At 38.4% G+C, this 15,838-nt stretch overlaps 2 protein-coding genes across 2 annotated transcripts; one reads left to right on the top strand and one right to left on the bottom strand.

Annotated features, from left to right (window-relative positions):
- Nucleotides 1-806: 806 nt before the first annotated feature.
- On the top strand, nucleotides 807-9,035 carry LOC136279314 (ubiquitin carboxyl-terminal hydrolase 36-like; the record flags this gene model as incomplete). The annotated part of the gene is made up of 9 exons (XM_066162932.1): nucleotides 807-922; nucleotides 1,322-1,409; nucleotides 5,071-5,146; nucleotides 5,425-5,738; nucleotides 6,037-6,177; nucleotides 6,800-7,023; nucleotides 7,382-7,508; nucleotides 8,091-8,204; nucleotides 8,943-9,035. Coding segments are annotated over 9 exons (1,293 nt in total), but the record flags the coding sequence as incomplete, so codon positions are not given.
- Nucleotides 9,036-12,590: 3,555 nt separating this feature from the next.
- Nucleotides 12,591-14,416, bottom strand: LOC136279811 (contactin-associated protein-like 2). The gene is made up of 3 exons (XM_066164088.1): nucleotides 14,056-14,416; nucleotides 13,846-13,963; nucleotides 12,591-13,489 (listed from the first exon to the last, which is right to left on the bottom strand). Exons 1-3 carry the CDS (start codon nucleotides 14,398-14,400, stop codon nucleotides 12,876-12,878), a joined length of 1,077 nt encoding a protein of 358 aa, XP_066020185.1. The 5' UTR covers nucleotides 14,401-14,416; the 3' UTR covers nucleotides 12,591-12,875.
- Between the last annotated feature and the right edge of the window lie 1,422 nt (nucleotides 14,417-15,838).

Here is a 15,838-nt window from a genome sequence, read left to right as displayed (position 1 = left end):
TTTTATAGTATTTGTTTGCTTTTTATGACTAAAAGCCGCATCTATGGAGCAGGTGCAACGCATGTTGGAATTACGAGATTTCAAGAGCTGGCCGAAATAATGTGCAAAGAAACTACAATTAGGCGTCTGGTATGTCGGCTGAAAATGTCCACGGCTGAGAAATTGTCCGTAAAATGAATCGTAGGCCGAAAAAAAAAGGCTTCGAGAAGAAATTTGAAATTTTGGGGACAGTCTCTCAGCCAAGAGTATTATCAGCCGACATTCCAGCAAGCTAGAAGGGGGGATATTTATTTTATAACCGTCACATTAATTTTTGTTTCGTGCGTTTAAAACACGTTTTTGTTAACTTTTTTGTACTTTCTAAAGTAGCATTTGAAATCAGCCTTTTATTATCAATACCTGTGGACTCTACAAAATAAGGTCGTTTTTCTCCCTTGTAAAATAATAGATTCGAAAAAATGAAACTCTCGGGCTTTTTTCGTCGGCTTTCTTGCCGGCTTTCTTACATGGGGTTATTGCTTGATAATTGTCCGTTGATTTTGTACCATGTCAAATATAGTAGCCAAGCGATAAAAAAGAATATTATAACCTTCTCTTACGAAAACAGAAATGACATTCGTAATGTAGAATGTACAAATTCCCGTCGAGCCCATTGCAGCTCTGTAACCTGTACAGGGCGTGAGCTACATTCTTTTAACTAATGTGGCTGACAATAATTTACCAAAAACGGTCAAAGTTTTTTTTTAAAGTTCACTAAAAAATATTCTTTAAAATAGTTTACCTACTACTCTATACCTGAGTAATATCATGCTGAGAATGTACCTTGTGGTGATAGTGGAGAAAGTGGAAAGGGGACTATTACAGATGATGAAGGGCAATTAACTCCATCTGGGACTTTGTCACGGCATACACATTTAGATGAGTTAGTGCTCAGAAATTTTGGCTATTATAGAACGTTCAATGCCAAATATACATCTACGGTAAAACTTCAAAAGGTCCCTGGTCTTTTTTGCAATAGTTGCAACAGGATGAATTGGTTTGACCTTGTAAAGATTGAGAATTGGAGTTGTAAGTGGATTCACTAGGTTAACAGGCTTAGAGTTGCAAGAATGAGAAGATATCTAACTCCTATTAATCTGTAAGCTGTATTTGCGCAGAGACAAGCAAAAGTGTAACAAAGTACCCCCCCCCCCCATTTCATAGAGTTCCCCTATGTTCCTTTTTATCTGCATGTGGTTTCCTTAACCAGGGCAAGTAACTAGGAAACCTCTCTTTGGTCCATCGACATTCATGACATGTTCCTTTTTTTTTTTTTTATTAGCTCCTGTGATGACCACCTGAGTCCCTCTGGAACTATTGAGCGAGCACGGCAACTGGTGGAAAGTGCATCCAGAAGCATTCTAGCCAATTTGAGAAGATATCTAACTCCTATTATTACTCATTCTAGGATTTCTGCTGTATTACTACCTCGTTATTCAACAACTAATCGGCCTCGCTTTGTTTGTCTACGACCTAAAGGTTACAACACATCCAAAGTCAAATACTACGCTAACTCAACTACCACCTTCAACCAAGCTCGTCTTACTTTGGCTGGTGACGTTGCTTCTAACCCTGGTCCTGAAATGGGTTTCTTGTCGTCACAATTTGACTTTGGAGCAATTTCTCAACCGAAGGAAGATTTAATTATTCAAAACGAAGATTCTCAATGTTATTACATTCCAACCATTGTTTCTACGCATCGACGACCATCAAAGAAAATTTACTCAAGAAACATCAACAATATCATCTCTATCACACGCGTTGGCCATCTACCGAGAACCATTGCTTCTAACCCTGGTCCTGAAATTGGTTTCTTATTGTCACAATTTGACTTTGGAGCAATTTCTCAACCGATGGAAGATTTAATTATTCAAAACGAAGATTCTCAATGTTATTACATTCCAACCATTGTTTCTACGCATCGACGACCATCAAAGAAAATTTACTCAAGAAACATCAACAATGTCATCTCTATCACACGCGTTGGCCATCTACCGAGAACCAAATCCACCAGTAATTTTGCTCTCCTCAATGTGCGTTCGATTGTTAAAAAATCAACTCATTTATGCGATTTGGTCATCTCCCACCATTTAGACATCCTGGCCATAACAGAGACTTGGCTTAAAGGAACCGAGGATGACAACCATGTTATTACTGACATCAACAACATTCTTCCGCATTTTAAACTCCACCACATACCAAGAAGGAATCGTAAGGGCGGCGGAGTCGCTTTGTTGATACGAGATGGTTATACCGTACTGCAAAATTCCATCATGAACACAAGCTCATTTGAGTACTTAGATGTGAGCATATCCAACAAAAGTGAGACATTCCGTTTAATTGTTCTCTATCGCCCTCCTCTGTGCAAAAAGAACAACACTAGAAATAGCTTTTTGCAAGAATTCTCATCTTTTCTTGAAGAACTTACATTATCAAGGCAGCCCATTATAATTGCCGGTGATTTTAACTACCATGTTGATGATCTATCAAATCCTGAAGCTGCCTCCTTTCTAAATCTCCTTGAGTCCACTGATCTAATTCAAAATGTATCTGGATCCACTCATCGCCTGGGCCACACATTGGACTTGATATTATCTCGTGAAGAGAATAATGTTATAACGGATGTTCGCATTCTATCAGCCGACAATATTTCAGATCATAATTTGGTTACTTGTAAGGTGAAATGTACAAAACCGAAACCTTCTACACTACATGTTAAACACAGAAACACCAAAAGGCTCGATTTAGCTAGTATGATCAAAGACATCGAAGAATCTAATCTCATTACTAATCCACAGTCTTGTGTAACTGAGCTGACTACACAATATAATACTAATCTCTCGTCTATCTTTGATCAACATGCTCCTGTGAGCGAGAGATGGGTCACTCTGCGACCGCATTCTCCTTGGTATACTGATGAACTTCGTAAGGCTAAACAAGACAAACGTCGTCATGAAAGAAGATATATTTCATCTGGTCTTCAAATTCACCAAGAAATATTTATTGATTCCTGCAAACACTACAATGATCTTCTAACAGCGACAAAGACAAACTATTATCGGACTCTGATCAGCTCCTCTGACCAATCACAACTATTCAAGATGGTATCTCGCCTATTCTTATCGAAGAACATTGCTGCACTCCCTAATAATGATTCATTGGATACATTGACCGAAACGTTCAACGATTTTTTTATCAAAAAAATTGAGAAAATAAGATCGGATTTGGACTCCCATACTGCCCAAGCACCCGACATCAACGTCAATTATCCAGTCACCTCGTCGTTCCAAACTTTTCAACCTGTATCTGCTGATATTGTTCACAAACTTATTGTTCAATCTCCAACTAAGTCTTGTCAACTGGATCCCATTCCAACACGAATTCTAAAGTCAATTCCACACTTGACGCCAATTATAACCAAGATTATCAACGCCTCCATGGCTAACGGAGAATTTCCTGATCAGTTAAAACAATCCCTGGTATGTCCATCTTTAAAGAAGCCTTCATTGGACCCGAACTGTCTCTCAAATTACAGACCGATTGCAAATCTATCTTTTCTCTCAAAAACAATCGAAAGGGTGGTCGCAAATCAAATATACAGATTTATGGCCGAGAACCAGTTATTTCCAGCGATGCAGTCAGCATACCGCAAATACTACTCCACTGAAACTGCTTTAATAAAAGTCTCAAATGACATCCTAAGAGCTGTAGATCAAAAAGAAGAAGTAGTACTTGTTTTGCTAGACCTTTCCGCTGCGTTCGACACGATCGACCATAACATATTACTTGAAAGAATGGAGAAACGTTTCGGATTTAGAGGTATCGCACTAAAATGGTTCAAATCATACCTAGAACATCGTGTTCAGTCAGTGAAGATCAAACACTCCATCTCTAAGCCTCGACATATCTCCTACGGCGTACCCCAGGGATCAGTACTTGGTCCACTACTCTTTCTAATGTATACCTCGCCTACAGAAGACATTGTTGCTGAACATGGCCTAAACTGTATGATATATGCCGATGATTCGCAACTTTACATAAAGATAAACTCCTCTGACAGAATGCTAGGCATGGAAAGATTGAAATCATGTGTTAATGCAATCATGGAGTGGGCCAAGAAAAACAGATTGCAGTGCAACCCTTCAAAAACAGAAATCATTCATTTCCTCTCACGCTTCTCAAAAAATCCTCCTTTCTGTAATATCAATATTGGAGATGATATCATTAATTTATCTAATACTGTCCGAGACCTAGGCGTCATGCTTGATTCTGTGATGAACTTACGCTCGCATATAAATTCCATCTGTAAATCGTCGTCTCTAGCAATCAGAAATATTGGTCGCGTTCGTAAATACCTCTCGACGCAGCAAAATGAAAGATTGATACACGCCTTTATCTCATCGAGACTTGATTATTGTAATAGCCTATTGTACGGTCTACCGATTTGTGACATCGAAAAATTCCAACGGATCCAAAACACAGCTGCCCGCTTGTTAGTCGGTGCCAAATCAAGAGACAGTATAACACCTATACTTAGGAAACTTCATTGGCTCCCGGTCACAAAACGAATTCAATTCAAGATACTGTTGATAACATACAAAGCACTAAATGACATGGCTCCACCCTATCTTGTTGAACTTCTTAGTCGATATGTTCCAGCACGAAACCTCCGTTCATCAAATATGAATCTACTTGAGGTCCCAACAATTCGAACTAAAACGTATGGGCAAAGAGCATTCTCCTACGCAGCACCGTATTTGTGGAACCAACTACCTGAATGCATAAAAAACGCCGAATCTGTTGACTCCTTTAAACGCTTATTGAAAACTTATCTTTTCAAAAATTAAGCCACCAGATTATTTGATATCGTACGTTGTCAAACATATGCATAACACGTAATAATTCATTAGTTTAGATAGAGTAGCGAATTGCATGTATAGGATTTTTATCGAAATTTTGTTAATTTGTAATTGTAAAGCGCATAGAGTTCAATTTTAATGCGCTATATAAGAACTTATTATTAAATTAAATAGCGCTGCACAGAAGTTAGACAGAGACAATGATTCTGTATTTGTTGATAGCAGAAAGCCCATTGTCTCTAATAAAGGTATCATCTATATCTTTGAAATTTATCTGTAGTTTCAATTTATTTACAGGCAGCACAGCCTATTTTTCAGAGAAGACGTTATAATGTGATCATTTGTGAAGGTGAAAGTTTTAAGCAACTGTGTTTTAAAAGGTCCTTTCCCGTTTTAAAACTCCCATCGATATCATTATTATATTGTGGACGAAAAAAAATTAATCGTTCTGCCCGCCGCCCAAACTATTTTGAACCATCAAGCACTTTTGAACAATCAAGGCAATCTGTTATTTTCATAATCACAGGACACCAGGACATTTTAGATAATTCTCTGAGCATTAAACTCAGGGCAGGTGGAATGCCAGCTACCACAGCGCGCCTTGTAGAGGCCTGTGCACCACCTACACTTAACGAGAGTCAGGTAAGTATCCGTTCCCTCAGGCATCAGAGGCAAGTGAGCGACAGTGTGCTGAAAGATCTGAGAGATGATGACGACGATGATGATGATGATGACGAGATGGAAACAAAGTCAGTGGGGGCACCGAGTACTTTGCCGCGCCTTAGTCGACCATCTTCGATTGCCTCACCAGTCACTGGCTCGTCGAAACACAATACCTTGGTATGTTGATTTTGAGCCTTTCCAACCGCTTCACTTCGAAGAGCCAGGAGTTGGTTCTCCCAACTAATTGCCACAACTTTGTTTGTTGGCTAGTTCTGAGAATTTGGCGTTTCATGAAGGCAGTGACCCATATTCATGATAACGTTTTATTACTCGTGGCAAAGAATACTTTATTTCGTTTATCGTTGAAGTATTAATCCTCATTCCTGACTCTAGTCATATCTTTGAAGTTTGGTACATGGAGAAGATGGTCACAAATCAAGAGATTTACAAAGAAATTTTGGATTGTATTTTTCAGGAACGTTCACATTCCATCCCCGGTTCGAAGCCTCCACTCATACGAGCTTTTGGCGCATATGAAGAGTACTTAAGTCAACATAAGAAAGGTGTCTTCAGACGGAAGAGAATATCGTTAGCCAGCATGATGTCTTGGTCAAAGGTATGTTTTTTTTTTAGAGTAGCGGAGGAGCCGAAGGACAGCTCCGAGCTCAACATTTCACAGTCGCCATTAAGTGACTTAAAATGCCTTGATGTAATAGTCGCCAGAAATTTAAGTTAAGTCAACTGGAAAAAGTGAAGATATCAATGAATTTTATTAAAAGAAAGAGAAAGCCACATGGCAATCGTTTTTGGACTTTTACGCAACAAAGAGGCAATTTTTTTTAATCAAAGAAAGTGGCTGAACATTTGCAACATTTTATGTTTATCTCAGTTTAACTCCAGACCATTTTAAACACTCAATTAAAATAACAGTGTATGTAGCTAGCTTCTTAATCGTCAAACACTTGCAGCGACGCGTACGTCTACTGCAGTTCTAGTTCTCATTATTTTTGTGCATGCTGTGGTGACCAAAATGTTGGTAGCCTGGCGCTGCAAAGGGGAGCAGTGAATTTTCTGTCAGAAATAGAATACCTGCAAGCCCACAACGTATTCGTTAGATTGAGAGACTTTGAGGTCGCAGGGAACTAATATGATTCACAATTAAAATAGTTCTTCGAGAGAACTAACTGTTACCTAACTTCGCCCTTTTTTCATTGGCGTGTTTTTGGTTCGATTAACAGGTGCCAATCAAAAAACCATTGATCCTTATACAAGATAGGCAGTTAAAAAAGGACGCAATTGATACCTTTAAACTGATTCTTGGCTATATGGGCGATCGATCCATCAAAGGGAAAACTCCAGAGAGGCTGGCTCTAGAACTCACCACAAAGGGTTGGAACACTCCTGTATTACGGGATGAAATTTACCTTCAACTTTGTAAACAGACCACTGACAACTTTAGGCTGTAAGTACTTTTTAAGAAACTGGTGTTTTGGTTGGTATCCAACATAGCAGACCAATGCCCAATCATGACAACGACCCAGAAATTAGAAGGGAGTTTAGTAATTAGTCGAAAATGAATATATCTTTTTTTGCGAAACTTTTACTTAAGTTTTTACCAACGTCCATCTTTATAATGGAAACTGTATGCCGTAGGAATTTACTGGTGTGATTGGGTGTGGCTGGTCTACAACGATATTTTGTGGTCCTATCAACCAGTTCCGAATTAAGGTTGGCGCCTTAAGTTGTAGTTCTGTTGTGAAGCCGTCGATAGAATTTGTTCTTTTATTATATTTTATTTATTCACGTCTACATTCTTTTAGGGAGAGTTTGCGCAGTGGCTGGGAGCTGATGGCAATTTGTCTCGCTCTTTTTCCTCCTTCAACTAAGTTTTACTCCTACTTAGATGGGTATCTCAATAAAAACTTGGAGGACATCGAACGGAAAGAGGTCAGTCCTCGTAAAAAGAAAAATAATCGGTAGCTTGCGTTGCTGGCGGTTTTTCCGTCATTTGGTGAACATTAAGGCGGCAGTTCAAAGGACGGAAGTGATACCGTGAGAACGACGGAAAACCCGTTTTGTAGTTTACTCCTTCCCATTCCTCTCGCAGCTTCCCTGGCTCATTTCTGCGGAAGCGCCGCTGAACCTCTCACGAAATCCTCAGATTTGGAAACCCCCCCCCCCCCCAAAAAAAAAAAAATAATAATAATAAAACAAAATACAACACAACAAAACAACATTAGAAAAATGAAAAGAAAAGTTACAAATAAAGATCAACAATAACAACAACAATAAGTATCGATATAAGTGATGTTGACTTATATTGGAACAGAAACAACCTAACGACAGTTTCAACTTAAGCAATTCTCTAGTTTTACTTTCCTTTCTATTCCGTCCCATGCCCACGGCAGTTAGATTAGAAATCTCTCTTTTCAGTTTTCGCAGCCTCCAATTACATTGAGTCGGTTAACATTTGTTCACCATAATTATTTGATAAAATTTCCTGTTGTGTCTGAATGTTGTTTATTTCAGATCTCTTTAACATACTATATCAGGCATTGCTCCGTGAGACTCAAAAGAATGGCTAGAACTGGTGCCAAGCGCGGGCTCAGGAAACCAAGCAGCGAGGAAATTCAACAGGCGAAGGTAATTCGGCGAATAAAATAAACCCATTTATGAAGAAGAGCAGAATATTTTAACTCAGCTCATCGTCGTTCGTGGGCACTTTGCATCGAGGTTGTTTGACTTCCTGTAACCAGCAATCGTTATTGCTGACCACATGTTGGCTGGCACAAGAAGTTTTAAGCATTCTGAAATAATTCTTGGGTCAAAGCATCGCGTATTACATTGTGGTGGTCCTAGCCTTTAAGAAAACAACCTTACTAGTTGTAGGGATTACTTGAACCGATGAGAGTTTACAAGCGGAAGCGTTAGAAACAACAACTACAAAGCTGAATTGCAAATAAAAGACGGACGTTTTCTTTCGGAGGGACAAGGAGAGAGGTATTCGTTTATATCTTTTTGTGGGACTCACTAAGCCTCCTAGTCTGTATTGAAAAAATCGCAGAGAAAAGCAAGAAAAAAAGAGGAAAAAACAAATACAAAACATAAAACGAAGGATGTATACGTGAGATAAGTCACATTTTGATCGTTGGATGAAGACCAGCAGCGAATTGATCCTGACTCATAGCGCTTCAGAGCTCAGTCACCAAAGTGAAAGCCCTTTTGTTTCTTCGTCATCATCTTCTGTATCCTTTAGGCTTTCTAGATGTCTTGTCTTGTCTTGGCTCTGAAAACTAATTCGTAACCCATCATTCACTTTTTAAAAGAAAATTTCTTTTATATGTATTTTATTTGTTTTTTTGTTTTTTTTTTTATTCCCAGTCCTCCGTGTTCCCCCCACCTATGTTTGGTGCCACCCTTGAGGACATCATGGAGAGATCACACGTGACAACGAAAAGTCTGACGACTGAATGAGCCTGCGGCTTTATTTCGCAACGTTGCTATGCAACGCAAGGTATTGGAATCCGACCTCGCGTCAGGGTGTTCAATAGCGTCCGTCAAGAAGAAACGGAACTCCTCGAATGCTCTTACTGAGATTTACCAGAACTCATGGCTCGATTGTTCGACTTGTCAAACTGGTGCTCAGCATTGATACGATTCGTCTGGCTGGGAAGTTTGCGCATGAAAATTTTGTTGACTCAATTAAACTCAAATTCAAAGGCAGAAAAGGTCAAAATTTACCTAAGTCCGTTAGCTAAAAAAAACACAACTACAGAAAACAATAAAACAAAAATGAAAAGAAAATAAGAAGGATCTACAGAACTGCAAACTAAAGAACACACAGCAAGAGGTTATCTTTCCATTAAGCAAATTGAAGTGTCTAAATTATAGCAAACGTAATCTTCTGTTGTTAGTCGAAAACATCGCGGTAGCTTATGTGAAGAGGCGAAGTAAGCACTGTATATATCAATAAAACTCTAAGTATTGTATAAGATTATTGATGGAACACATGTATTTTTAATTTGTTTTCAGTGTCTTGGGTGCGGGGTGTGGAGGCTTTTGGGTACTCTTAATTGTGTGCGATACGTATGTCTCCGTGACGTCAAACCGGTTATATTTCCTAGAGCAATTGCACAATTTTACTTACTTCAGTGATGAGTCGGTCGGTTGTCAGAGCCCCGAAATTGTTACCCCTCATTTACTGTAATTTTCATCTCTACTAAGCGGTCACCTCTATGAGCGGTCGCTCATAAATACATTAAATGGTCATTCATGACATTAAATAGCGGTTCCCTTAAATTTTCCCCTTTGTGGAACCTGTATCGAGCGGTCAAGTTGTATTTAGCGGTCACCACGCCTAAATACGGGTTCTACTGTAAATGCTTTAAGAATAAATGCCATTGGCATGTGAAAACACTTATTTATTCAATTTTAAAAATTAAAGGATGGCCATCTTTTCGACTAGACACAGTTTTAAAATGAGAACATTTTCGATTGAAAGAAGAAAGGTCGTTTTTGTCGCCGTTACTTTGCATGCAGTTAGTCGAATGAGTAGTATCTCGGCTAAAATTCAAAAGCCCACTGCTTGAAAGGAAATCCAATTTTTAAATAATACGAACGTGCCCGAGAAAGAGATTTCACAGATCCTAATAAGATTGCAAAGATCTTGAAAACATATCTGCGACAGGCATAGTGAAGGTACCATTGATTCTTCAAACGTAACCGGATTTGTCGAAATGGCGGTTCTAACAGCAACGAAGTGTTATCTATTTCTTGTATATTAAACATTACCAAGGTTGAATTTCACTTTAAGAAAATATTTGTCATTTTGAGTTTTTATGTAGCTTTTCGACGAGGTAAGTAACGCGCGAGTGATTCTGCATTCGGTGCTCTTACAAATGAATGAGGAAACTGTCTTCGATTTAAATAATAATCTTTATCTACATAATCAACCAAAAATTATATGTTCACTTTCGATACAAATGCAACGTGGTCCCTTTTATTTGTTACATCTCTTCCTTGTTCTCCTAATTTACTCGTGAGAGTTGTCATTTACACCAAAAGATAGCATTCGTATCCAAGCGCGGCCGTGTGATATCCTCTATTTATTATATAGATACTGATGAAATTCCACGATTTTCCTTTTAGTAAAAAATTAAATCTTCATCGCGCGCAGTGAAGATACCGTCTTTATCTTTCACGTGTGAGGATATTGGTGTCGCCATGGTTACTAACATGAATAGCCAATTACAAGAGAGCTTCCCATTTAGGCGCGCGGTCGGTTCTTTTGAAATAAAAAAAAGTTGTCTTTTATGTAGGAATTTCATCAGTATCTATAAAATAAAAAGAACATTACATGGCCGCTTAGGGATACGAATTTTATCTTAAGGCCTATTTACACGGTACGACTTTGTCGCATGCGACAAGCTTACGACAGGCCTACGACACGAATTGTATCGTGTAAATCAAACCTACCACTCGCTTACGACTGTCGTGCACGTCACGAAAAATGTCGTAAGATTTTAAAACATGTTTTAAAACGCTGCGACAATCGTACCCGAAATTGATAGAAAATGACGTATTTTGTGACAAATTTCTACTGAGTAGGGGAGGAAGGTGAAATTTTTTTGCGTCAAAATGGCGGAGGAAGTCGCCTCCGGAGAGTCGAAGACTGCTTCCAAAGCGAAAAATACATTCTCAGATGAGGAAACAGAGAATATGATATCACTGTGGAGCGAGGGCTAAACTTCAGAATACCCCGCAACTTTGGTCCGCCTCACTTACATGTGTCGGGAGGCTTTGAAGATCGAGGCATAACACAATAGACGCTATTCTTATTCAATGACATGTAAATGAGTTGCGGGGTATTCTGAAGTTGCTCCGGAGCGAGGAAGAGGTTCTTTTCCTTCTCTTGCAAATTATTGAAACAATGACCGCGGCCGAAACGAGTGGAATTGCACGCGATTTTGGCATGTCGTAGGTGAAAATGTCGTGCGCGTGTAAATTGTCCTAAGTCATGTCGTAGGCCTGTCGTAAGCTTGTCGCATGCGACAAAGTCGTACCGTGTAAATAGGCCCTTAGAATGCTGAAAGTATCTCTCACGAATGAGCTTCGCTCACTTGAGAGATAATGAATGAGAGATACTTTCAGCACTCGAAGATAAAATTCGTATCCCCAAGCGGCCAAGTAATATCCTCTATATCTGTATGTAACAACGAAAATTTGCAATGCAAAAGCACGAAGCATACTGCTAAATACGATAATTGACAAAGTGCAAGGTTTCCACCAAAGCTGTTTTGTTAATATCTAGTCTAAAGTGTAGAATGTTTTGTTTAATTTAAAAACACGAAAAAGAGAGTAATTTTTCATTCTTAACTTTGGTTTCAGTTTTGCCTTCCAGTTAAGAGATATGTTTCACCTCTAAAAACAAATAGAAAGGCTGAATGGAATAAATATTTGCGAGAATGTAATTCAAAATATATTCGAATATAAACACGGATACAAGATATAAACTCAATTCACTTTGTATTTCGGATTACGTAACTTCGTGAATTGTTTTCCACAGAATTACCGGTGTATTTTTAATGCAAATAAAACGAAAAGCTATGCTTTCTTCATTCATGCAGGAAGTTAAATTATAAACGATTCATTTTTTACCACCTGTATTATTTTATGGCCAGTCTTTTTAATGACGTTTTATATTTGTTTTGATAGTATTTTGATTTTCGTTTATTGAAATTCTCAGGAGAGTGACCGAGAGCTCAGCGGCGGTTTAGTTAGAATAGGGAATTCGAATTATTTCTTGGCGCAATTCACTTAATTTGCTTACTCTAAACAAAGGGATTCTGTTCCAACGAGTTTCTCAGGCAGAAAAATCTTGATCCCTGAGTTTGTTGAAAACTACAACTGGCAGAAGGTTAGGAGACTGACAAGGCAAACACCACTGGTTTGTGAATTCGCGATCTACTGCGATATTACATAAATCCGTGATGATCAGGCTTTTCCTTTGATTTCACTTTGTGTGTTTTATTGTATTAACAGATCCCTTCCACACCATTGACAACCTCCGTTTCAAAACTACAAGCAGTAAAAATGGGCCTTCAACGCTTAAAGTTATGCTTAATTTTATTAAGAACGCAATATATGTTAAAACTAGGTTTTCTTTTCACTTTCCTACTCAAATGTATCCATCGATTTCCTTTGCGAAAATTTGCAAACCACTTTTACAAATGTAAAGCATTAGAGTTTACAGCGATAGATGAGGTGAGTCAGCAAATAGCGGGTATATAGTTAAAGTGCACTTTTCAGTTTTTTTTAAATGAGTCCAAAACACTTGAGCTTTCCAAGGGTGTGGTTTCCCTTTTCAATAACAGAACGAGTATCTCCAAACCTCAGTTGCTTCACGGGAAGCTTTGTCTTGTCTGTAAGGAAGCCGCTGTCCTCTCGCCATGTGAGGTCATTTTTGTCGCAGTTGCATCCGTAGTTAACGTTTGCACATGTATTATTCAAGCCGCATGCGCATTTATAATCAACAGAATCAACTCCTCCCCAGTACTTCATCTTCTCTCCATCACGTGACACCCACCAGCCGAACATATTACCATTGTAGAGGAGCACTGAGCCGTAGCACTCGTACTTTACAAACTGCTCACAGTGAGCTGATGAAGCTGTTAGGCTCGCAAGTTGAGCCATATCAGCCTCCGTGTAGTTGATGGATCGAGAATAGAGGCCTCGGTCACCAAATCCATTCACCAGCATTCTGCTTTCACTGTCGTGACTGACAACTGTCACTCCTATCCCGTCCTTGTCAGTCATGTCACAATAGACTTTAAAAGGTTTCACTCCGCCCTCTCCATCAGGATCGATGACGTAAGAGTCACTTGGAGTCCCAGGGTAGGATTGTTTGATGTCACTGCAGGTTCGTTTTCCTGAAAAACAAAAAGACACGAAAAAAAGACTATTTCCCAAATGATTATCCCTGCTCTTGCCGAAAAAGAGAAGTGATGTCGTGAGAAGCCATTTGAGAGATTATATAATTTGATCTCTCAAAAGTTTTATTTCCATGGATACGAAGAAGAAACCGGCCGACTTAGGTCGAACTTTTCATCACCTTTCACATTGGAAAAATGTTGGAGGACACTATACATGTAGATGGAAGCAGTTGCACAAAGTTTTCAATGACATTTAGATATAATTAACGACGACCGTATGACTTCTACTTCGTATGACTTCTACTTTAGAGTTTGTACCTCTCATTTCGAAGAGAAAAAAGTGAATTGAATACCTCCACGTTTGCAGTGAGTTCCACTGTATCCAGGCTGACAATCACAATGATAGGAGTTCCTTTCATATTCAGGAACACAGACACCACCGTTCTTACAAGGAGCGCTTTCACATTGAGACTAGAAACAAAGTAAACATTCCTTGAACCATTCAGTTTGTATTTAAAGAAATACGAAGAGTGTTAAGCACCAAATATATGAAGAGATCTTACCAACGGACTGCAGTGATGGAAGGTAGCATTTGCACGAACCTTTTCAGCCTCTCTGTACTTGTCTGTGGCCAATAACTCACACAGATAAAGACCTTTGGAGTCAGGATACACTGCTATGTTGAACGAATAGCACTTTGGTTCACCAACACAAAGGAAAGTGCAGTCCAACTTATCTTCCACCATGAATGATGTAAGTTTCTCTGCCCATGAGAAGTAGAAAGGGTCGCACTCGAATTTACCAAACGAAGCACGGCCTGTTGGATATCGATAGAGAGCGCTGTTTTGTGTGGCAAACAACAATCCTAACAAAGAAGGAAAAACCAGCAAGAGTGGTAAAAGCAGCATGACAGTGGCCGATGAAGTCTCACCACCGGAATGAGTTGCTGAATGATACTAATGACTTTACATTCAAATGAAAAATAGGTCCTTTATAATTGCCTGTCAGTAATTAAGAATTAATAGCCACATCTATGAAGCAGGTACCATGGGTGGGATAAACTTCTACTTTAGGGGAAGTAGAGGTGGGACAGTAAGTTTTAAAAAGTCATTCTAAATTAAACTCTTCTTCTTAGCAAACCTGATACTTTTTCAGCTCTTTTACAAGAATTGCTTTCAAAACGTTTTTTTTCCCTATGGAGGAAACGATGTCTATTAATACCTTCTATACAACGGGTTTAAAAATTTTTAAATATTCATTTCAATATCTATTAACTCTGACTATGCTAATGATTTAATACATTGGTTTGAACCAATTTTTTGTTAATTTTAAAGGGAATTTTGGTAATCTGCTTCTTACTCTGCAACTAACTTGAAAATAAATTTCTATTACTCCTTCACATGTCCCTGTTAGCAGGTTTGTTGTAAGAAGTTGTGTTTTGGCTCGCACCAGGATAACAATATAAGAAATAAATTGGCACTAACTAGAAGAAGCTAAAGTTGTTTTCCTCTTTTAGACAGAGCAGCAGTTTATTTAATATTTTATTATTTTACTTTGCCTAGACACTTTCCTCGTAGAGGAGTTTTTGTGAAGAGAAAACAATTCTTTCTAAGTTTTAATTTTTTCTTTTTTGGGCAAAATTAAAAACACCAAATATCAAATTAATCTTTCATTCCCTCCCGCAGTTAGTGTTTACCAAATGGATTCACTGATAATAGGCAGATACTGGGCAGATTTCCTCTTAGTGACTTAAAAGGAGCTAATCTAATTAATAAATAATAATCATTTTAAATTGGAACAAGTTCAGCAAAAATAAATCGAAGAAATTCAGTGAAGTCATGTCTTGAAAATGTTAGGAAATCCTTTACGCAGATCGGAAAACACACGAGCCTCGATTATGTATTTTCTTTGCAAAAAGTGTCAATCGTTTCTTCTCTGTATATTAGCATTTTCAATTAAACAATATACTGGTTTTAAATACAAACATTGCGCAAGTTATATTTGCGAAGGTTGTTTATTGAACATGTTACAGCATTAACACAAAATAACATTTCACTTAAGAGAAATGGTCAGATTACTCGCTTAGGATAACTTTATGTGCATTTTGAACAAAGCCTGTAAAGCAGCGTTAAATTACACCTGTTTTGCATGACTAGAATAAAAACAAATAGTCTTCGACTTGTATCGGCCTGATATGCAAAAGAAACCGTCTATTTTAGTGCATTATAATAACACAAACAACACGTTGTCGGCAGGAAATACATTAGAGAGAGAACGAACAATGGGGGTTTTGTCAGGGATAGCAATTTAGAACTGATAAGTAACTTATTTTAATCAACGAATTAA

This window comes from Pocillopora verrucosa, chromosome 3, assembly GCF_036669915.1.
Source record: "Pocillopora verrucosa isolate sample1 chromosome 3, ASM3666991v2, whole genome shotgun sequence".
Lineage (NCBI taxonomy): Eukaryota > Metazoa > Cnidaria > Anthozoa > Scleractinia > Pocilloporidae > Pocillopora > Pocillopora verrucosa.
The sequence above is the reverse complement of the archived record's forward strand: the minus strand, read 5'-3'. Positions and strand labels throughout refer to the sequence as shown.

Coding starts and splice junctions, on each gene's coding strand:
- LOC136279811 (XM_066164088.1), bottom strand. CDS start 14,400: ATGCTGCTTTTACCACTCTTGCTGGTTTTTCCTTCTTTGTTAGGATTG. Junction 13,964..14,055: donor TCCATCACTGCAGTCCGTTG/GTAAGATCTCTT, acceptor CTTTGTTTCTAG/TCTCAATGTGAAAGCGCTCC. Junction 13,490..13,845: donor AACTCACTGCAAACGTGGAG/GTATTCAATTCA, acceptor TTTGTTTTTCAG/GAAAACGAACCTGCAGTGAC.